This window comes from Myodes glareolus, chromosome 9 (assembly GCF_982192425.1).
Source record: "Myodes glareolus chromosome 9, mMyoGla1.1, whole genome shotgun sequence".
Lineage (NCBI taxonomy): Eukaryota > Metazoa > Chordata > Mammalia > Rodentia > Cricetidae > Myodes > Myodes glareolus.
Genome location: NC_142034.1, coordinates 24,363,237 through 24,386,995, shown reverse-complemented (window position 1 = coordinate 24,386,995; position 23,759 = coordinate 24,363,237). Strand labels below are relative to the sequence as shown.

Below are 23,759 nucleotides of genomic sequence, written 5' to 3'. Positions count from 1 at the left end.
CACTCTGCCTCAGCTCAGTAGCTGGTCCTGCCAGCTTGTCCCCAGAGTGAAGCTAGAGAGCCTGAGTAAGAAGAGCCACAGCTGGGGAGCCAGGAGACCCGGATGACGTGGTTAGCAGGGGGCAGTAAGGTCCAGACACAAATACAGGTCGAGAAACAAGAAGTCAAGAGCCAGAGGTGCTAGCTCCCTACCTCCACCACCACCAGCGCGCACACGCAGATACGTCACTGGCCACCAATGTCTCCTTCTCTCCCACCCACTTTATACACAGAGGAGCAGAACCAGGGTGAGGCCAGGAATTGGTTTATTACACACATCATTTACTGTCTCCGGCCTTAAAATTGTTCTTAGTATCAAAAAAAAATCCTGATAAGACTGTCCGAGTACCTGAGCTGGAGCCCTGGCACAGCGACCCTCCCCACAATGAGAGGGCAGGGGATAGAGGCAGGGCCCAGTCGCAGACTGCCTTCCTGATGGACTGGTTTAGGATGTATGGGCCCTGCTTGCCCTGGGATTACCCTGGGAGAGCAAGCTCCCCTATGGAGGGCAGAGATCACACACAGACACAAACTCCACACCCTCTTTCCCCTTTGCCTGATGCCCCCAAAGTCCAGGCTGTGATCAGAGGCTCCAGCAGGGAACTGGAGTGGGAGGCATACCATGCCAAGGGAGAGATGAGCCAAGGTGGGACACTTTGTCCCTTCCTTGCTCTACCCTCCAGGGGCTAGTTCTGCAGGGTGCTCTCAAGACATGCGCCAGGGGGTAGGGGCTGTGATTTGGAGTGGAAGTGGAGGGCAAAGGGGTTCTGGGTGGCATCCACACGCACTGCACCCAACAGGTCATATGCACATACTAGCAGCTGGCTGGACTTGGGGTCTTGGGGAGACTTGGACTCAAATGGCTGCTGGTGATGGCTTGGTTCCCCCATTCCACTCCAGGCTCCTACAAGTGTAGCACATTCACATTCATCTCAGACACACCTTCCCCAAACCACCCTCACCCACCTGCCTCCTGAGCACAGCCACTCTCTACACTCACCATGCCCCAGTGCTGCCAAACTCAACTCATTGACTATCTCTGCGCCTAGCTTGGTCCACATTCCTCTATGTGTGAATGTGCCCACTCCCAACCAGAACGGAAGCCAGGGTTCTAATCCTGAGCCCCCTGGGGTCTTGGCTCTGAAAGAATGTCTGCTGCAAGAGATAGGGTGAAAACCCCTCCTTGGTATCAGCCCCCGCCGCCGCTCAGTTCCTTAGACCCAGGAAGAAACTTGGGCAGCCGAAGAGCAGGCCTCCAGTGCCACCTAGTGGCTCCCTGACAAAAGAGACCCCAATGTACCCCAAAAGCCTGTGGGTGTGGCACTTAGGGGTAAGTGGCCCTACGTGGGGTGGCACTATCAGGGTGAGTGATGTGGAGAAGGGAGTGGGCTGAAGAGACAGAAGCGGCATTTCTCTCTGGCGACCTCAACACCTGTTCCCAGTTCAGCCCCAGGCACAGCTGGGCTGCCTGCTTCCTGTCCCAGACGTGAGGAAGCCCTGGCTGTGAAAGCCAGCAAGGGCGGGGCGGGTGGCTCTATGATTCCAAGCCCATACCCCACATGTGCAAGTTCAAGAAGCTAAAAGGAGAAAACAGTCATCTGAAGGGGGAGAAGGGAGGAGAACGGGGAGCGAGGCAGATGTGTCCCCTCGGAGCATCTTTAGTCTAGCTTGAACTTGGCTTCAGATTCCTTCAGCAGGTACAGGCTGTCATCCTCCAGAAACCTGTGGGCGTGGAAATGACCCCACTGAGGCAGTCACCCAGCTCTGAGAACCTCCCAGACAGTGGGGTGACAGCAGGCAAGTGGGAAGGCCGAGTGGGCACAGGGAGCCCCAGTCTGCCCTAGGGTGCAGAGGAGGGAACCCCGAGGCAGGGGGTGGCACTCACCTGAAAAAGAGGATGTGGAGAGGGATCGTGCTGATGTGCCAGATGGCGTGGGCGTCCAGGACCCAGAAGAGGGGGGGGAAGTCGAGCAGCTCCAGCAGGGACAGCGCCTGCAGCAGCAGCACCACCACCACACACCTGCGCGTGTGAGGCAGGCGCCGGCGGTTCCGTAGGCACCAGGCCAGCCACCAGGCCAGGTTCACTAGGCCTGGGGGCCAGGGACACAAGAGGTTCACTCACTGGACGTCCTCCTTGACTCTAGCTGCCTTGTCCCACTCCACCCACCCCCAGCCTCCCATCTCAACTCCTCCCTGCCCTCAAGAGTCTCTCTAGAACATCCCCCAAGAAGCCACCTCCTGCCCACCCACAGCTCTGCAAGGGGCCTCACCTATAGCCACATTGGCCATCATGTTGTAGCCGTAGTCGAAGCGGATGAGGCTCAGGTAAGAGATGTGCGCTGACAGGAGCAGCAACAGCAGGGCGCCGAAGGCACTGGCCACTGATGGGTGCTGCAGTCCCACGGTCCTGTCCCACCACCCAGAACAGCTCAGACAGTGGCTGGCTGGCTATCCCCAGAGCCTGTTCCTTCAACTACTCCCTCGCCCAAAGGGGTGATGGCTTGCTGAAGCCACTGTCCTTCCCTGCCCCCACTGAACCAATGGTTTCCCAGAAACCAAGGACCACAAGGAGAAGCCAGATCCCTTCGGTCCCTGGTACCCCCACCCAAGACAGCCCCGCAGAAAGTGAGAAGGCCAAGGAAGAGGCTCTGGACGGGACCCTCTCTGCCCGTAGCCCCAGAGCTCACCTGACACAGCACAGGTAAATAGAGTACAGGATGACAGCCGAGGCACAGAAGTAGTCCATCTTCTGCGGGTAGGGAGAGCCCGGGAGGGCCAGGTGAGGGAGCAGAACATAGCACAGGGCAGGCCCACAGAAGAGCCACAGGGATGAGGCAGTGAGGGGACAGAGTCTAGGCTTGCAGTCTGCAGGACTCTGCCTATGGCTGTGTCCACATTATAAAACATTTCAGATGGCCAGGCAGTGGGACATTCATGGCTTTGAGAGGGGCCTCACTATGACAGCACACTAAGAAATTCAAAATGTCATTTGGCGTGTGACAGACACGGACTCTAGTCCTGATCACATTAGCTGCTTGACCCTGGGAAAACGACTTCATCTCTCCCAGGCTCAGTGGCCTTAGAGATCAGGAAATCAATGACAACTCTCCTGGCATGATCCAGGAAAGACTCCATGGGCTGCCAGGTTTGGGCTACCAGGCTCTGCAGATGGGAGCTGTCTTCACTCTAAGGAGCCTGCTCTGCCCTCTCCTGGGCTCCCCTGGGACTGTACCATGTAGGGGCTGGGAGGAGCTCACCTCTGTGAGGTCAGTGTCCCTGGTGTGGAAGACTGTGGACCAGAACCAAGCATTGAGGGACACCTGAGGAAGGAGAGGTCAGTCAGCATGCTGCCCAAGGTGGAGGAGACCTGTGGGGCTCTGCTGGGGGGAAGAAGTACGTCCTGTGCTCCAAGCCCTCTGAACAAACTCAGGCCTTACTCCCGCCCAGCCGGTCCCCACAGGAGGATTCCCAGAAACTGTAAACTGCCACCCAAATCCCCCAGGCCATAGGAGCTGTGGTCCACAGGTTCTGGCCTGGCTCGGGAACCAGTCCTGGCAGAGTTGAGTTCCCAAATTACCCAATCTCTAAGACAACAGCCCCCAGGGCCCTGCCTCCTCCCCCACTGCCAGGTGATGACAACCCCACCCCAGCCCAGGGGAGCCTGTGACCTCAGCTTCTGGGAGCGGGAATGAGGTGGGTGGATGGGTGGGTGGGGGGCTTGAGCTAGCTTGGGGTGTGTCTCGAGCAGCAGCAACCCTGGGAGGGAGAGGAAGCAGATCCCACTGGAGCCAGCCTCTGAGGAAGACTGTGGCCAACTTAACCCAGCTTCCTCCTGGCTGGGCCAGCCTAACCCGCTGGGCCAGTATCTGCTGTGGAGTATTGGGAGGAGAAGGGGCAGGGCTGAGGAGGCTGCAGTGGAAAGGCCCAGGGGGATGCTAGGGGCCCTCTTCCTGGAACAACAGAGCCTCAGACTTGCACACACACCATCTTGCGGCGGCTGGCACTTTCTTCAAGGCCTAAGTCCATAGCAGAGGCCCAGGTTACTGAGAGAAGGGCAGACTACGCCGGAGACAGAAATCAGTGGCAGCTAGTCACAAAAGGAAAAGCAGGGCCTGGCCTGCCATACCCGGAAGGTGGACAGAGATGCCTGCAGGACAGGCCTGGAGGAGCTGCCCACTTGGGGACCATAACAAATGGTCAGTCAGGGGCCACAGGAAGCCAGCCTGTAGGGTCCCACAGCAGGAGGGGCACATACTAGGAGTTGAGAGTGACAGAGAGGGCAGGGTGGAGGCAGGCAGGTAGGTACTCCTGATGCTGGGCTCTGGCCTGGGAGCCCTCTGCCCCTACCCACTGCTAAGCCTGGCTTCCTCTCCAGCCAATCCCACACAAGGCCTTCTACTTACAGAGGGCTACCTGAGGAATGTCCTCTGCTGCCTTGACAAGGCTCTGTGGTGTGCCTCATGGTGGGTAGGCCTCCTCTGCTGGCCCTTTCCTCAGACTTGGGAGGCGGCTTTACTGTGGGTGCCTGGCTGTGCCTCAACCTGCTATGGCACTGGAGAGTGGAGGTCACGGCCCGTGTCCCAAACCAGGCTTGGTCACTCATCCTTAATAAGCAGACTTACCAATGTGGTCACACTGAACAGATCTCCTTTCTCTGTTTTCCACTACTCACCTGGCTTTTGAGGTTGGCTTATGAAGGATGAGTGGCCAAACCTGACTTGGGACACAGGCTGTGACCCCCCAAAGTTCAGAGCACTTATAAGGCCCCTCTTCTCAAGTGGGGCAGGCCTGAATGGCCCTCATGTCCTCCTTCACAAGGCCTATGGTGGGCTGGGTCAGTAGGGGCGAGGAGGGACCCCGGGCTGGAGACAGGACCCAGGCCATCACGAGGCCCAGCAGGCCAGGTGCAGGGACATCTTCTGGAACCTTTGTGGGAGGAGGGGAAGGCAACAGGCGCTGGCAGCCAGCCAGGCCTCCTTGTCACCCACAGCAGGAAGGGGGAGGTGACAAGAGGGTTGATCTAAGTGGCGGTTGGAACGCTGGAGAAGAGGGTGGAGGTGCACCGGGCCAGGCCTTAGCCCCACACACAGGTTGGGGCGGCTGGGTTCTTCATCCCTTGCCTCCCAGGGGCCATTGACTTACTGAGTCCTGTTTGAAGCCTGGACTCTGCACCCTGGGGACGTCCCTCTCTTAAGGAGTGTACCTTGAAGGGTGGGATCTTTCGGATCCTTTCCTTAGACTCAAGGCAGTGTCATTAAGAACACAGGAGCCAAACAGAGAGGCTTTAACCTCTGGTCTCAGGCAGCATTTCTTGTGTGTCCCCGCGCAAAATGCCTCAGTTTCCCGCCACACAGCGTTTCTACCGTCACTGCTCGGTACACAGGTGTCCCATGAACCTTGAGTTCCCTCATCAGGTCCCCCAGGCTCACCCCACCACTTCCCTTCATTTGACTTCCATCTTCTCTTTCCTCAAGAGCCACCACGTTCAAGGGCAAACCATGGAGCTCTAGGGGCCCTGGATCCCAGGGTGCAGACAGTTTAGCTATGGGAAAAGTCCCTCATCATGTTCCCAAGCCACTGTTCCATGAGTATGGTCCCATCAGTACGTATGGTCCCAGCAGGTGCTGTTTCTCTTTAGAGCTTGTAGTCAGACACAAGCAGAGGGCAGATGGGCAGGGAGGGGACGGGCAGGCCCCATGCACAACTGCTCTGCGCTCCTGGGTTGCAGTGTGGTGGGCAGGATCAGCAGGGTAGGTGAGAATTTTGTGTAAACACTGAGGATGGGAGGCCCAGGGTGGCAGTAACGGCAGGAATGAAGGGACAGGAAGGCTGAAGGGGGGTGGTGTGCAGGAGGGGGACAGGAGGCTGTTTCAAGTCTGCTGGCAAATACAAAAACAGACAAAAATATCAGCCATGAAACTGGTTGGATGCCAGAGAGCCAGATCTGTCAGGAATTTGACCCCAGTGTTAAGCCCCAGTGCTCGGAGCTGTCATTGACACCATCACGGTGGGGACAAGTGGATCTTTAAATAGCTTGGTGTCTCAGAAGTGGGGGAGGCAGAATGTTAAATATGATGTCTGCTGCCATCCTGCCCCATCCCCGGGGCCACAGTTCAGAAGGACAAGACTGCCTCGGGTTCACTCTGAGGGGAGGCGGGGCTCTTTCCCATCATCAAAGAAGGATTCCTGGGCTGGCGAGAGAGATGGTTTCAATGAAGGCACCTGTGCCAAGCTTGATGACCCGAGTTCAAATCCCAGGACCTATGCAGTAGGAGCGTATCAATTCCCCTGGGTTATTGCCTGACCTCCACATCAAGCCGTAGCATGTGCATTACATGCACACAAAAACAAATAAATATTTAATTTTTTTTTCATTTCTGAACGCTGTCTGCTTCAGGGGCTTTGCCACAGCTGGGAAGTCCTTCCTGAGCTCCAGCCATCCTTCTTGTCAAGTTGGGAAATATTCCTAACACTTCTGTACAGCTCCTGCCTACCTCCTGTCGCTTTCTCAACAGAGATGTTAAAATCAGCCCCTACCGTTTCATCTCCCATCTACACGTGAGGATCTTTCTGCTGGATAAAGGTGTGGGGAATTGGTTCGGTCTCCTAGCTTTGGCAGAGGGCCAGGCCCCGCACTTCATGAAGTCAAAGGGCCACAGCATACAGAACTCTGGCGGGTTCCCCAGCCCTTCCAGGTACCTGTTCAGGCTGCACCTGGGTTGAAATAGCAAGGCAGGGGCCGCCTTCTCAAGCTGAAGTTTCAGGGACTCCCCTGAGGGCCAGGGTTATCAGAGAATAGACACCCCCGACCCATGACAGGACCTGGAGCTGGCAAAGGGCCCTGCCATCCACACCCCAGCACAAATGAGGGCCACACTTGTTCCAGAAGCCCCGGCCCAGGACAAAGTCCGCCGCCACGCCCTCCGGGGAGAAACACAAGGCACAGTGGCAAGTGTGAAATCCAGACCAGAATAAGTGCAGCAGTGCCTGCCTACCACAGCAACGCCCAGCCGCTCACAGGGAGGGCGAACGCTGATGGCCGTCCTGGGCTATACAGTGAGACCCTGTCTTAGCAAAGCAAAATCTAAATCATCTGACCAGAGAAGACCCTGTGTCCCTGAAGACCCCGTAAAGGCAAGAAGGGGTCCCCACAACCTTGGCATCTGTCCCCTACCAGAGGACCTGTGTTTATTCCAGCAAGCACTCAGACCCTGATGCCCAGTGGTGCAGTGCCAGAGGCTAGCCCTGACTTCTCTACTTGCTGACTTCTTAGCTGTTATCTGAGGCCTAGCCCGGTGTGCTTGAGTCTTACTCAGAGAGCACAGGTACACGACAGGATCCCACGAGGAAACGCTGGTCAAATGCTGGGGACAAGCCCAGTACCACATGCACGTGGCTTTCCTCCATAGCGCTCGCTGTCCTAGAGCTGACTATGTAGCCCAGGCTAGCCTTGGACTTATGCTGCATCCAGCTGTAACTTCGGTTTCCAAATTAAAAAAAAAATTGCTTTGTTTTGTTTTTGATTTTTCAAGACAGGGTTTCTCTGTGTAGCCCTGGCTGTCCTGGGACTCACTCTGTAGATCAGGCTGTCCTCAAACTCAGAGATTTACCTGCCTCTGCCTCCTGAGTGCTAGGACTAAAGAGCACTATGTCCTGCAAGAAAAAAAAAGATAGGGTCTCAAATAGGCAGCCTATGGTGACATCAAACTCAAAGTCCTTCTGCTTCTGGGATTACAGGCACGGTCACTCTGCCCAACTGTTCCAAACTCTTCCATTCCTTCTCTCCCTTTCTTTCACTGTTGTTCCATAGCCCTTAGCACTTATGATTACCATAGATCCACCTCCTCCTTCCATGCCTATCCCCCTCCCGTGTCCGACTCAGCCTGTGCATCTCAGCACATGTGTGCTATCAGCTGTGGTCAGAGTCTTCCAGCCACCAGATCCAGGAGCCCCCTTCTCTCCTTGCCCTGTCCTGGGACTCCTGGCTTTTCTAGCCTGCAGCTGCCCCTGACCCTTTGCTGTCTTTACACTTTCTGTCCTCTCTCTAGAAGACTCCCCTGCTCTCCTCATGTTTACCCAGACACCTCCAGTCCTTGCATCTGTCTCATATCCTGGGAAGACTTCCCTTGTTGCCCTGTGGGGGCCCAGCCCCACCACATGCCCTAAAGCTCCTCCCCTCTTCTGTGTTTCTTCGAGGCTGTACTTTGACATCGATCGTGTGATGTGAGACCAGTACAAGAGGGCAAGGACCTGTGTGTGTTTACATGTTTGGGGCCTCCAGCACCCAGTTAGTGCTTAGCATGTAACAGGTGTCCAGTGGGCACAAATGGGGGCTCTTACGGCAGGAAGGTGGGCGAGTGAGGATTTCTTTCCCCTAAGGCCCGTCAGAGAGGCTCTGCCCCCTAGACACCCATTGCAGCTTCTTACTGTCAGCCAGTGCTCCTCTGTACCAGGGTCCACATTTCTCCAGTGATCCCAGGCCTGGATTCTAGTTCCTCAGACCAGTCACGCTGGTGAGGCTGAGAACTTTTTCCTACTCAGGTGGACCTACCTGGGTTCTCCAAGGAGAAACCAGGACCAGGCTGAGCTCTAATAAGATGTCTGGACCAGAACAAAAGACACAACAATCTTCTGAGAGGTCTTGGGAAGAGCAGAAGGTCTAGCATGATCCCTGTGATTCACTTCCCATCCGGGTTATCAAACAACCAATTGAATCTTTTGGTACTTTCCTCACTTCGGACAAAAGTGTGCGACCTCCCTCCTTCCCAGGAAGACTGGCTTGGTCAGAATGAAGGTGCAGCACCTTCCATATCCACTGTGCCTGACTACCACACACGTTAGCCCTGTAAACAAGAGACGCTCGTCACTAGAAGTCCATCAGTGGGAATGGAAGGGATCCTCCGCTCAGAACAGGGTGTGCAGAGTGTCCTGCCAGGCTACCTACCCAAGCGAAGGCCATGCAGGTATGGTACATGGGGGAGGAGGCTGGCACAGAGGCGCGGTAGCGGCACAGCATCACCAGGCTGGCTAGGCCATTGAGCAGCGAGGCCACAGCGGAAGCTGGCTCTTGGATGAACAGGAACCGGGAGAAGGGCCACTGCAAAAGGAGCATAGGGAGGAGGCCTGAGGGGAGGGGAGGCAGCCTCTAGCTGGCCTGGCCAACCTTTCCCTGACAGCTCATCACCAGCTCTCCAGCTGGTTCCAAAGCCTTACGTTCTCTCCAGTCAAGGAGAATCTCCCCAGAAGTCCCTGGCTAAGATTGGAGTCTTAGCCTGGCCAGCAGGTACTGCACTGGGAGCCTGATTCTGGGGAAAGCAGACAGGTCATACATATCTAGGTATAGGTATACCTCTAGGTATAGGTATGTGTAGTGAAACCATACAGATCTAGGTCCTATCCCGCCTCAGCTACTTTCATAGTCCCCCAAGTGCCTGATTACTTTGTGCTAAACTGGTATGAGTAATTCCGGCCCACGGGCCAACACGAGCTAACACCGGGTCAAAGGGCACCGAGAAGCTGGCCAATCTAAGGGGTATTTCCGATGATCTTGATTCCTATTGGAGAAGCTATGGGAAAAACACCTTAGTCAGGACCAGTGGCTACCCCAGTCAGCCACGAGAAGCTCAGCACTACTGTGATGTGTCAGGGACAGAGATCTTTTTGTTTGCGTGTTTGTTGTTTTGGAGAGAGGATCTAACCATGACCCTGTATGTAGCCTTGGCAGTTCACATAGACCAGGCAGGCCTCAAATTCTAGAGATCCATCTGCCTCTGCCTCCCAAGTTCTGGTATTAAAGGTGTGCACCATCACACTTGACTGGAGACACTGGCATTATGACTCCAAATTCAGGAGCAGGGCACACTGGCAGGCACCACTGGGAAAAGCAAGAGCCTTCTGGGCACAAGTACCCGTCCATCCCTCCCTCCCTGTGACTCCCCATCTCAGACTGCTGAGACAGCAGGGGCCACCATCACATACCTTTCCTGCCCCTCTAACTCACCTTGCCATGGAACTGGGGCACTCTGTGACCCTCCTGAAGGTAGAGGCCAACGGTGAACCACATACACTCATACTTGCAGTCATCTCGACACGTCCAGCCTGAAACAAACAGAAAGAGCTAGCGCGGTCTTAGCATAGGGAGGCATAGGCAGCCTGGTGCAGCCCACACATGGATGGAGGCCAAGAGGACCTGAAGGCTGGAGAGAGCCAGAGGAAATCCCAAAAATCTTACTTCCCATTTGGACAGAGAAGACAGGGCAGTGTAGACACAAGGAGAAGGAGGGGGTGGAGAATTTTAGCAGTGGCAGCAAAGCAAATAGTTTCTTCCCCCTTTACCCAAGATGGAACTCTTGGCATCTGACAGACCCCTCTATGGGGATCTGGGTTTATACTTCTCCATTCTGAATCCAGGGAGGAGCCCTTGGTGTCTTCCCACCTCCTGTGAAAATACAGCTCAGACCCTTCACCCTGGACTCCTCGGGTTCCAAGCTGCTTTTACTCCCTTATTGCCACTACCGGGCAAATCAGGCTCCCTGCTCTCTGGTAAGCTGCTTCGTGTATCCAGATCTGCTCAAGGCCTCCAAGCTCCCTACTCCCACTTTCTGGAATGGAAATGGTAGCAACGAAGATGAGCTGTTGGTCAAACAGGTCAGAACTGGAAATTCTGCTTCACCACTTTATAGACTGTGTGACCTTGGGCAAAGGACTTAATCTGTCTGAGTGTTCCCACCTGTAAAATAGATTGGGGCACTATCTGAACTATATGGGTTGTGGCGAAAGTCAACTGACCTGCCGGGACGCCTGTCAAGTGTGGGTGCCCAATATGTTGGTTCACATCAATTCTCTCCTCTTTAAATTGTTCCATAGTGATCCCTGCCTCCACCCCTTGAAGCAGTCTCCATTCCTTCCTGTTCCAATTGCATCTAGGGCCTAATGTACGGGTCTATTAGGGTTCAAACTATTGTGTCTTTGTGAAGGATCCTATTCACCGGCTTGCGGGGGAAGGGGAGGCTATAAACCCGGAAGGGCAGGCTCCTGGTCTGCAGCCTGTGTTATTTCAGGTCTTGCACGCCATGTTTAGCAAGTAGTGGTTTGAATAAATATAAAGAAGTCACTGGGAAGCTCGGACAGGCCGATGAGATCCCCCACACACACATTCAGGAGGTTCCACGCGTTAATATTCGTGAGAGAACCCATGGGGAAACTGAGGTTCTGAGATTTCAGAGTAGCGCAGAATAGGCGGGGCTAAAGTCGATGGGCGGGGCTTGTCCAGGGAGGGTGGGGCTTACCAGCTAGGCTCATGTAGATTGGCTGGAGGGAGCGGAAGTGCTTCAGTGCGTCCCCCGAACAGTTCCGTTCCTCGCACCGGAGCACGCAGTCGCGGTATACCGGCTCGCGGTCGCCCTGGGAGCCCCACGCAAGCCCCACTGCCGCGGTTAGCAGCAGCAGCCGCGCCGTTTGCTCGGCCATCCTGTCACTCTGCCGGGCCGCCGAGGGAGGAGCTTGGGAGTGTGCGAAGTCCCACTTCCGTAATAACCGGAAGTACCTTGTTCACCGTTGCACCCTTCGCTGACGACCGCCCACTTTAAATGAAAATTCCCGGATTTCAGTGGGCGGGGATCCCCGCCTCTAATTTGCTGTCTTCTCTTAACACAGCATTTCAAGGGGAAGGGGTGGTGTGTATTTGGGAGCAAATTAGTTATTTTTCTCACTTCTGTCTCCACGGTCTCTTTGTTTCAAGCGGGCCCCTTCTGTCACCAACCTTCTTAGATTCCAGTTTCCAAATATTCTGGGATCTCCACCTATATTTCTTGTGCCATCATCTTGATTAAAGAAACTGACGTTAAATAGGTGTCCCTGACCCTACTTTGGTCTCCTTCAGTAGGCATTCCTATTATTGTGATAAAGACCATGACTAAAAGCAACTTGGGAAGGAAAGGGCTTATCCTACAGAACCCCGTCACAGCCTATCACTGAGGGAAGCCAGGGCGGGAACCTGGAGGTAAGAACTGAAGTGGAGGCCACGAAGGAGCACTGCTTTCTAGTTTGCTTATAGCACCTGGTACCACTTGACCAAGGTTGGCACCGCCCACAGTGGCATGGGCCCTCCCATATCAATTATTAATCGAGAGAGTGTCCCCCAAAGTCTTACCTTCAGGCCAAAATCTGATGGAGGCATTTATTGTCTCCACTGAGGTTCTCTTTTCCCAGATGACCCTAACTTAGGTCAAGCTGACAAAAACAAAACAAAACCTTTAAAAAAAACTAACCACAGCTCCATTTTCTAAAATTCAAAATTGACCCATCACTTTCTTTCTTAAAAGTCTTTACTAACTCCTCAAGCCTGCATGACCTGGCCTGCTGGTCTCCACTCCATTGCTTCAGCTCCACTTCAAAGGTCCATATCTCTGGAGCCTCCTGCCCTTTTCTGGTTTATACCATGTCATTGGTCCTTTTGCTTTTGCTTGTTTTTCTGTTATCAATTGAAGGCCACCTGCTGAGGGTGATCGTTAATATGGACAGGGCTAATACGCTATGCATGTCTTTCCTGTAAGGCATGGATCCCTTTCCTGCCCTGTTCACCTTTGGCACTAAAGTAGAACTTTGGCTTCACGTGAGACACTTGGAGAACCTTTTCCTTTTTTTTTTAGTGAATGAACAACTTAAACGTGTCTGGATGAGCCAGTCAAGTGGCTGGCTCAGTGAGAGAAAGTATTTGAGTCACAATCTTGGTAACCTGGGTGGGATCCTCAGAACTCGCTTAACAGTGGGAGTAGACAGCTAGCTCCACAAAGTTGTCCTCTGACGTCCACGTGTGTGCTGTAGTGTGCACACCTGAGCGCACATACTCTATGCATACACATATGCACAACAACAACAATAATAAATGATGGCTTAGAAGTTAACAATGAGTACCGCTCTCACAGAGGACGGGAGCTCAGGTCCCAGCATCCACACGTGGCATTGTCCTCTCGCAGAGGACGGGAGCTCAGGTCCCAGCATCCACAGGTGGCATTGTCCTCTCACAGAGGACGGGAGCTCAGGTCCCAGCATCCACACGTGGCAGCTCACACCATTTGTAACTCCAACTCCAGGGGATCTGATGACCTTTTCTGGCCTCTGAAGGCACCACACTTGTATGCACATACCCTGATACAAACACTTGGGAATTGGATGCTTGCTTCCATGACTCCCATCACTGCCCAACCAACAGCACCCAAATCTCACTGCAGTTTTGAAGTCATGTAACCAAATGCTGCCACCCCCATTCTTTTCATTCATGGTCTTTCCTTTATACCCTGGAAAGGGAACTGAGGTTGAAGGGTAGGATTTAAAGTTGATAAAGACGAGGTGTGAAATTCACAAGAAGTATCATGGGATTATCATGGGATTACTTTCATTCACCCAGCAAACAGCTTGGGGGTTCATTATTCACCCTGTATTTTCTGTGAATGACACTTCTTCCATTTAAATACTACATAAACAATGTCCTTGGAGTTGACCATCCAGTTGATAGGGATGAGGAAATTACTACTTTTTACGGACATAAGGTCTCAATGCATAGCCCAGGGTGACTTCCAAATTGGAATCCTCCTGCCTCTGACTCCTAAATGCTGGGAGTATAGGCATGTGCCGCCTCAGTTCACTCCGGGAAATTGAAATGAGAAAGAAAGCCAGATGTAGTCACACACGCTTTAAATCCCAGCGCCCAAAGGGCAGAGGCAGGTGGATCTCTGTGAGTTCCAGGCCAGTCAGGGTTACTTCGAGAGAAAACAAACAACACAAAGACAAACACACATATACAGATCCTCTAAAACAAAACAAAACAAAACAAAAAAATTCAACAAGCAAAAACAAAATGAAAAAGCAGGCATTGTAGTCCCCAGTAGCTGATGGAAAACACAATCAAATTCTAATATGACTTTAGATCTGACAGTCAGACCTTTAACAATGTATTTATTTATTTGGTCTTTATTATTCTGGGGATGTATCTTTTATGATGATTCCAGGTGAAGACGGGGCATTAGGATGGAAGAAGATGAAATCCTGACAAGAGAAAGAGAAAAGCTTCTCCTGTTGAGCAAACTAAACTTTTAGTTTCCAACCGGCAGTGGTAGCTCATGCCTGGTCTACAGAGTGAGTTCCAGGACAGCCGGGAAAAACAAAAATGTTTAGTTTCCCTTTATTGTTTGTGGCTAGGTATGGTAGCACACACCTACAATTCCTAAATCAGGGGATAGGAATAGGAGGACTAGAAGTTCAAGGCCTGCCTCAATTACATAGAGAGGTCAGGGCTAGCCTGGGCTAAATGAGACCTATTTTTTTAAAAAAAATATATTTAGAGTCCATTAGGCATTCACTCTAGTACTGAACTACATTTCTTGTATCCTAGGGTCTTATTCTATATAAGACATCAAAATGTGGCAAATTCCACATTTAAATATAATTCATAAATAATATAGTCGAGTTGCTCTTTATAATTGAAAATTGCTATATTTATATACATTGAATAAAAATTATTGTTTAGTCCATGCAGTGACCAATGCCTATAATCCCAGTACTTGGGAGATGGAGACAGGAGGATCATGAGTTCTAGGTAATCCTGGGCTAAACAAGACTCTCAAAAAACAAAGACAGATCTGGAGAGCTAGCTCAGAGGTTACAAGGATTGGTTGCTCTTCCAGAGGACTCATGGTTGGTTCCCAACACCCACATGAAAGTTAGAAATGGAGATTTAAAAAGCAAAGACAGGGCCAGCAAGCTCGTTCAGTGGGTGAGAACTCTTGCCACCAAGCCTAATGGCTTGACTTCCATCCCTGGAATCTACTTGGTGGAAGGAGAGAACCAACTCCCACAAATTGCCCTCTGACCTCAATGCACATGCTGTGGTGTGCCAGTATCCTCACCACACACACAGAATCCTGGGGAATATTAGTTTAAGATGTACTGCATTCGTTCATGCTGTGGAATACTTGTTTGATGATGCAAAGATGTGTGGCATTTGTAAAGTCTGTGAAGCTGTGTTACTTTGCCTACCTAAACCACCTGATTGATCTAATAAAGAGCTGAATGGCCAATAGCTAGGCAGAGAAAGAATAGGCGGGCTAGCAGGCAGAGAGAATAAATAGGAAAATCTAGGGAAGAGAGGAGTGAAAAAAGGAGGTGAGGAGAACACCAAGAGGCCAGCCTCCCAGTAAGAAGGAAAGAAAGATATATAGAAAAAGAAAGGTAAAAAACCCAGAGGCAAAATGTAGTTAAAGAGAAATGGATAATTTAAATTAGGAAATCTGTCTAGAAACAGGCCAAGCTAAGGCCAGGCATTCATGAGTAAGAATAAGTCTCCATGTATTTATCTGGGAGCTGGGTGGTGGGGTCCCAAAAAGTAAAAAAACTACCAACAGAATAAATAAATAGATGTAAAAAAAATTTCAAGAGAGAAAAAAAAAAACAAATAAAATTCCTGTTCATATTTCAGAGCTCAGTGAACATTTGCTTGGTCCCCAGACTTTTGCAGGACTCTAAACACCTATGCCTATGTGGCTGGAGGAAAAAATAATTCCAGTGGAGACTTGTGGTCTTTATTCAGGTGGAAGGCCATTGTTTGGACTGAACATCTGCATAAGGCTCTGAGAAACCAGAGCCAGGCAACATGGAGTCACTCATGCTAAATGCTACAACATCAAGCTGAGTATTTAGAGAAGTAGATAGACCCCAAAGTAGACCAGTTGCCACTAAAACGGAGGGTCCTGGTCTGCTTGAGTCATCGTAGTAAAGAATTCTCTGCTTTGATCCTTAGAAAAGGAAGCAGAAGTGAGCTGGGGGTGTAGGTGAATCAGAGCCCGCTTGCTTAGTGTGCCCACGGCCCTGGGTTCAACCCTAGGACTAGGAAACCTAGGACTAAGGGAAAACGATTTGATGCTCATTTTCTCTTGTTCTGTTTCCTGGTGCCCACTTTGCAGTCAGTGTTTTTCCTTTTGTTCTGTTTCTGCTTCCACTTTACAAGACCCACTGTTCTGCTACTACCAGCGTGAGCCTGTGCTCTGTTTATGGAATGGAGACAGTCTATTTATGAATCATGAAAGAAAGCAAATTAGATCTATGAGTGACTTCGTTGTTATTTTCTCTTTAATTTTTAAAAATATTTTCTTTATTTGTGTGGGGGCGGGGGAATGAGTGCACATCCCACGGTACGTTGAGGTCAGAGGGTAACGTGTAGGATTTCCCTTCTTCAACCAGGTAGGTCCCAGGTCAGTTGACTCAGCTGGTCAGTCTTGGCAGCTTTACCCTCTGAGCCATCTCTCCCTGGGATTTTTGTCTGTTGGCAGGGTTTTGTCCCCTGGGACATTTTCCTTAGTAACCGGGTGTCCCCTTTCTCGGGTTTTCAGCTGGAGTCCCTTTCATATCACCTTCTGTTAGCGTAACCTGCTTTCAAACTCATCCTTGGTTTTCTGTGTGAGACTGAAATTCACCTCTCTCTTGTTCAGTTTGGGTTTATTGAGCCCTACCGTGTGGCCACCATTGCACCAGTGAAGGGAGAAAAAAATGAAGAGGCTCCTTGTGGGGAGCAGAGTAAACCCCGAGGCTGAGTGAATGTGTAAGGAGCAGAGTTCTGAGGAAACCTGTAGGGTTGAAATGGCACAACAACATCTCCGACCCATGGAAAGTGGCAGAACCTTCCTCCCCACAAGCTTCAGAAGGATGGCCAAGCCTTTCTCCAGTCGAAATACTAGCATTTACAAATGATTGAGCAGTGTGTGCAAAAGCTAGCAACTGCAGCGGCCCTCCGCAGAGAAGCCTGCAGTCTGGGGCTGCTCCCTACTGATGCCTCTCCTGCTGTGCAGGACAGACGCACATAAGGAGCTTCCTGTGGTTGTGTAGTGCACACCCACCACCAGAGCAAGCACAGCCCACCTGATCCCAGCTTTTCTGTGTGTCTGAGTGCCTGTCCCCAGTCAGGTTTCCAGGAACAAGCCACGGAGGACACAGTTGTTCCCAGCACTCGTTCGAGGTCCTGTGTTCAATCCTCAGCACGCCCTCTGCCCTCAAAAAGAACTGTTCTGAGTCTAGGGAGGAGAAAGTCAGGGAAACTGTAGAGTGTGACAGGGGCTCAAGGCAAGCTGGCTCTATTCTTAGAGCAAACCCTGGGAAACGGTCCACAGTAAGGACCCTTATTTATGGTGCACAAGACTGTGGAAACAGTGTCGAGCAAAGCATGGTGCTCAGAGAAGGGAGACGGGTGAAGGAGCTTCAAACAAAACACGAAGGTAACCTCGCTGCTCCACTAACAGCATGCTGTGCGACCGCTCTCTAGAATAATTTGATTGGAATGCACACACTGTCTGACCAAGCATTTCCGCTCCTATGAATATCCACCCAAGTGGAAGGTGGAAGGCTAGACGCGGTGCGGTGGTGCCTCTGGAGAGAGGTGGAGGCAGGCAGATCTCTGTAAATTCAAGACCAGCCTAATCTACATGGCAGGTTCCAGACCGGTCGACCAGCCAGAGCTACATAGTGAGATCCTGTATCAAAAGGGGAGGGGGGAGAAGAACTGAATATCTGTCAATAGACAATGAATTTCATCAACTGAGGTGATCTCGAAAATGGAATGTGAACTACAGAGCCATAGCAATGGGCTATAGGCGTCATGGGCCGACATGCTAGACCATCTTCACAATAAGTTCATTAAGCAAAAAAATGCAAAATGCACATGCACACACCTATGCATGTACATTACTCAAGTGGAAGAGAAAGAACAGCTATTACGTTCGTTAGTTTAACAAGGATGTCTGGCCAGGCGTGGGGGTTCAAGGAGGGCAGAAGTGTGTTCAAAGCAAATCTAATTTACATAATGAATTCTAGGCCAGCCACAGCTACATAGGGAAACGAAGTCAAAAAACGAAATTAAGTCGGGCAGTGGTGGTACATGACTTTAATCCCAGCACTCAGGAGGCATAGGAAGGCGGATCTCTGTGAGTTCGGGGCCAGCCTGGTCTACAGAGAAAGTTCTAGGACAGCCAGGGCAGCCAGGGCTACACAAAGAAACCCTGTCTCCAAACAAAACAAAATTTCAATTCCTTTTAACCCTGGCAACTTTTCCTCTATCTCCAGTAGATCTAAGCCCTTGTCTTTGCTCCTCTGGGCCCTATTACCAGCCTCCTGGCTCCTACAGTCCTTAGCCAAATCATTGTTCATAAGCAGAAATCAGATCATGGGTTTGCTCCAGGGTTTCCCACTGCCTGAAGCCCTCACCAGACCCAGGAGAGCCCAAAGCCCGACCTCTGGTTGTCATTGCCTCAATCTGTCTCCTAGGCAGCCTCATTGCCTTTCTGAGGCTAAGCTCGCTCTTGCCCTGAGGCCTTTGCACTCCTGTTTCTCCTTCTACTACTATCTGTCCCCTAAGGGTTGCGTAGGATTGCTTCTTTTTGGTCAGACAGGTTTCCACCACACCCCCTCAAAAGGTGTTCTATACATATCCCAAAGTAGGCATCTCTATCTGCCCACCCCTGCCCTCCCCTGCTCTCCCAGCTAGGTCTCTATTACAGCATCTAATTATTTCTCACCTAACATTCACCCATACAGGAAATTGTGCCTTTGCATTTTTTCCTTGGTTTTAACTCATGACAGATCCCAGCAACTCTGAAGCCTGAGGCAGGGGGATCACATATTCAAGGTCTGCCCAGGCCCCAGAGTGAGTAATTTTATGAGATTCTGTCTCAGAATAAAAATAGAGAGTGTGACCACTGCTCCATGGTGGTGTTTGATTGCCATGTGAGAGGCCCTGGGTTCAATCCTCAGAACTGAAGGAAGGGGGAAAATGAATGGACCTAAAGGGCAAAGAAAGAGAAGACACAGGAACTGGAGAGGTGGCTCAGAGGTTAAAAGCACTGACTACTCTTCTAGAGGACCTGGGTTCGATTCCCAGCACCCACATGGCAGCTTACGACCACTTCTAACTCCAGCCCCAGGATATCTGAGGACCTCTTCTGGCCTGTTCGTAGATACCAGGCACAAGCATGCTGCATAGACACAGATGCAGGTGGAACATCCATGCACATAAAATAAAATAAAATAAAATAATAATAATAATAAACCCCAAAAAGAAAAAAACAAAGAGAAGCCACAGCAAGGGGTTCAGACAGCAGTCTGCAAGCAGGACTTTAGGACTGCCATATGCTCCGGAAACTTCCTAGCCTTCTCTTTCCAAAGCCCCATTCATACCCCAGTGTTCTGTACTCTAGTGGCTAGGAGGTGAATTGGGGTCCTCAAAGGACTAAAGGGCAGGGTGGAGTAGGGGACACCGCCTCCCCCAAACCCCCAGATCATGAAACAAGGAATCCTGAACCTGAGAGGGGAATACCTCCATGGGGTTCTCAGGAGACAAGCATGGGAGTTTAAGGGCGTCACCATCTTCATGCCAAATCCTGAAACACTAATGAGAAGCCAGATGTGGCCGCAGTTGCTGGCAAGTCCAGGAGTTCAAGACCAGATTGGATGACATATCCAAGTCCACAGATACAGAAACAGAGGAAGGATCTGGAAGATTCTGTGCAAGGTCCTCATACTTCAGCTGTGAATAAAGCCTGGTTCAAGACCACAAGCTAGATGACTGAGAAGGGCTCTAGACGGGCTAAGGGCGCGTGTGAAATCGTGCAAACTGCCTCGAGGGGAGTCCAGCGCCCACACAGCCTTGCATTCATGGGCCAGGATGGCTGTTCCCCATGCCACCTAATACATGCATAAAATCCTGACTTGATGTTTTTTTCTAGGCACGGTCTTACAGTCAGGGGTTCATTTTTGTTCTAAAGCAGCTTTGAGAGATAAGAGAAGCTCCTGGACCGTGGGCCCGCATTCCTGAATGCAGCTGGGGGGGGGGGGCTAAGGAGGTCCCAGCAGGCCCAGGGTCAGTCCAGCTAGAAATCAGGCACCGTCCTTGAGACTGGGGCCAAGTCTGGGTTAAGGTTCCGTCCCAGTGGTTAGACTGCCCTATTTGGAAAGGGCCATCTTGCTGGTTGTAGTATCACACACACCTTTAATCTCAGTACCTAGGAGGCAGAAGCTGGTAGAAGGCTCTGTGTTCAAGGCCATCCTGGTCTACAGAGTTCCAGGACAGGGCTGCACAGTGAGATTCTTGTCTTGAAAAAACAACAACAAAAGGACCAATTTTTTTTTTTTTTTCCTAGATAGGGTTTCTCAGTGTAGTGCTGACTTTTCTGGAACTCACTCTGTAGACCATGCTGGGCTCGAACTCACAGAGATCCGCCTGTCTTTGCCTAGTGCCTTCAACTCCCAGCGATCTTTAAGAAGAAATATGTTTCTTATTAGAAGCTTCTGAATTATTCTCCTTTGCACTAGACAGACCTTGTGCCTACCTGGGGGACTCCTTCCAAGTACCCAATCCACACAGACACTTCCCTTGAAAGCTGCAGTCCAGTCTCAAGGCTCTATTCTATAGTAGGCCCTAGATAGTGGCATGGACCTCGGACTGTGAACCAGACTGTCCCCTCCCTTTCTGTTTGTTTTCAAGGCTCTGACCTGAGGGCTGGCTGGTGAGGTAGGCAGAGGGGAGGAGCTTGCATTCACACACACACACACACACACACACACACACACACACACACACACACACTCCTTTTCTGCCCCCCAGGCTGGTCAATGATTGACTGGCACTTCACAGGCCACTGGTTTCAGACCCTGGCTTGGTGAGCCTTAGAGGTCACCTCCAGCATCCAGAGCCCCTTCTCGCCCCTTCGATGTTGGCGATCCCCTCCACCCTTCACCCCACCAGCCTCTTTTCTGTTGCCAGGATCTTCTCAGACACCTTACTTCTGGGTGGGAGCACAGGGCCCTCTGCCCTAGGGCAGCTTTTCTTCCCTGTCGGTCTTGGAAGTTCCCTCACTGGGCTTGTCTCACAAACCCTCATCCTCCAATTCCCACCCCCTTCTCCCCAGCCTCCCGCTTCAGTCTTTGTCCCCAGACATCCTCTTCCCTTGGCTTCCCTGCCAGGCCTTGCTAAAGCGACAGTTGAGCCGAGAATCAAATCGGCATCGCCCACCCTGCCCCCCTTCCTCCCCTCTTGTCAAACACCCGAGAAGGTTTTTCCTTTCCTTCCAGGCTCTCAAAGCACTCTTTCTCTTGGGGAGGCTCAGCCCTCTGGAACCTCCTCCCCAGGGTGTGAGTTCTGACCCCAGCTCCTCCCTCCCCCCAGGCCCCGCCCTCCCTGCTGCCCACTAGGGCTGAGCATTGTGTGCAAGTGCTGGGGTCTGGGATGCCCAGAATGTGGACTAGGTTGCAGGAAGGAGGAAGAGGGGAGGAGGTATTTTTGCAGATGGAGGAACCCTGGTGGCAGATGGAGGCGCCACTTCTGTTTCCCTACAGCAATCTAGGGAGAGAGACGCTTCTGGGCCCCTGGCTGGAAGATAATGCTGATGCCTGCGCTTCTGTGGCTCAGTTCCCGGACCAGCTGTGTGACCTTGGAAAGTTGCTTTTACCTCTTAGAATCTCAGGGCGCCTTGTCTGCAAAAACGAAGACTAGTGATACAATACCTGGGCCCTCAGGGACTCCCGAGAGCAGGACTATAGCTGCAGAGTGACTGGGAATTGGGGTCCAACAGCGGAGGCCAGCAGCAGCTGCTCTCTCAGCTACTCTAACCCAAGAGCACAGGTGGGGCATGGCTGGAGGAGAAGGGACCTTTAGTCTGACTTTAATGGTCTTAGCCTGCCAGTGTACAGGCTCCGATGGCTCTCAGAATCAGGCCAGTGTATCATCTCCCAGAAGAGCTGAGGAACACACAGATTAGGTCCTGGGCTGGAGGATGGGGCCAGGGTAAGGACTTGGTTTTGCTGTGGCGTGACTATCCCCATTGCCCTAAAATGTCCTAGACAAACTTCTTAATCTGTTTTGATCCTTGGTTTCCATAATCCTCAAATAGGGAAGACTGTCTGTGTATTTAATTTTGTGATTAAAACTTTTGGCCTCAAACTCCCCAATCCTCCTGCCACAGTCTGCCAAGTGTTGGGAGCCACCATACCTAGTTGAATATAGGGACAGCTATTCTAGAGGCTGCTGGATCACATTCCAAGTCAGTATTTCTTGGACATTCCTGATAATGATTCTAAGAGTAAATCATCTGACGCCATCCCCTCCTTTATAGACAAAACCACGGGATTCTTGCTACATGTGATATGCAGGCTTCTTCTCTCTCTCTCTTCAGTTTCCTTTCTCCTTTTCTCCTCATGCCCACACCACCCCTCGTTCATGCTAGGGGCATGCAATATCACCAAACCGCAGGTCTCACCTTCCTGTTCTACTTAAAGAAACAAAACCAGGCATGTGATAGTGTGCACCTGTCAACCCGCACTCAGGAGGTTGATGCAGGAGAGTCACGACAGGTTCAAGGCCGGCCTCCTCTACACACTAAGTTCCAGGCTAGTCTACAGAGTGAGATCTTTCTCAAGCAAAACCAAACCAAACCACACCTTTGTCTCTGGCATGTCGGTCTACTTCGGTAAGGCGGGTAAGTTTCAGGCCCTTCGTTCTTATACATGTGCCTCATTTTGATCTAGTAATTTTGTACTTCAAATTGATCCCAACAAGCCTCGCATCAGCCCCAGAACTGATAATCTGGGGCTGTGTGTTGAGCAATTATTATTATGTGTTGCACACTACACTGCCGAGGGCTTCTAGGATGTTTTCTCCTTTAGCCCTTAGTTCAGCATGCTAGATCTTATAGATTTATAAACCAAGACTCAGAGACAGATGATCACTTGCCCAAGGTCACACAGCTAGTCTGTGACCCAAGTGAATAGCTGAACTCCTGTTATCCCAACCCCAGAGTCCCATGTCCCCTGGCCCCTAGTGTGGAAGTGCCTGCCTGGGCCAGTGTTACTAGAGGCCAGTGTCTTTCTCATACCCAACAAATGCTTCCGATTGCCTCTTGACCAACACAGGTGTGTTCTTGACTGGACCATGCCAACTAACATCCCCAGATTTAGCAAATAAAAAGTTAAGTACATGAGTCGTGAGCTCAATTTGAATTTCAGATAAACAACGGGTAATTTGTTAGGGTAAACATGCCTCCTGCAGGGTGTTCTTGGAATTTCCTACAAAAGGCATGCCTTTGTTTCCCCTTCCCAACTGTCACCTGGCTTCAGGGGTGGTGGCTAGGTACCTCAGGGAGGTGAAAGGGACAGGGACAGAGGAGACACTGACGGAACTACGTCCTGGATGAACTTATAAGGAAACAGGGATGGGGTTTGGAGAGGTGGCTCAGCAGTTAAGAGCGAGTGCAGCTCATGCAGAGGGCTCAAGATCGGTTCCCAGCGCCAAGGTGGGCTGCACACTACTGCCTGTAACTCCAGCTTCAGGGGATCCCCACGCCCTCTTCTGACCTCTGTGGACAACTGCACTTATAGGATTCCTCCCCCTCACACACAAACACACGTGAACACGCATAACTTGAAATAAAAATAAGTCTTAAAAAAATAAAAAGTTAAGAAGGACATAGGGGAAGTTGTTCTTCCAAGAATGAACAGAGGTCCCTCGATGTGGTTGTCTCCTCCCTAGTTCAGTGGGTCCCTCTAAGATCAGGCTGGAGATACCTAAAAGGATGGAATTGACATCCCAGAGCGTCCTGGAAGTTGCCAGTTAGACATAACACATCTTCCCAGACTGTCGATTTTACCTGAGGATGTGGCGGCAGACTCACTATTTGATATTAAGAA

At 51.3% G+C, this 23,759-nt stretch overlaps 1 protein-coding gene across 3 annotated transcripts; it reads right to left on the bottom strand.

Annotated features, from left to right (window-relative positions):
* Nucleotides 1-287: 287 nt before the first annotated feature.
* Pgap3 (post-GPI attachment to proteins phospholipase 3) lies at nt 288-11,663 on the bottom strand. 3 transcript variants are annotated; one of them, XM_087910032.1, is made up of 8 exons: nt 11,327-11,587; nt 10,039-10,136; nt 8,983-9,135; nt 3,296-3,358; nt 2,726-2,787; nt 2,309-2,445; nt 1,924-2,128; nt 288-1,760 (listed from the first exon to the last, which is right to left on the bottom strand). In XM_087910032.1, the coding sequence occupies exons 1-8, from the start codon at nt 11,505-11,507 to the stop codon at nt 1,697-1,699; spliced, it is 963 nt and encodes a 320-aa protein (XP_087766158.1). In that variant the 5' UTR covers nt 11,508-11,587; the 3' UTR covers nt 288-1,696. The 3 variants fall into 3 exon arrangements, with proteins under 3 accessions (XP_087766158.1, XP_087766160.1, XP_087766159.1); XM_087910034.1 differs by lacking the exon at nt 2,309-2,445 and having other exon boundaries at nt 1,924-2,030; nt 11,327-11,663; XM_087910033.1 differs by lacking the exon at nt 8,983-9,135 and having other exon boundaries at nt 11,327-11,607.
* Between the last annotated feature and the right edge of the window lie 12,096 nt (nt 11,664-23,759).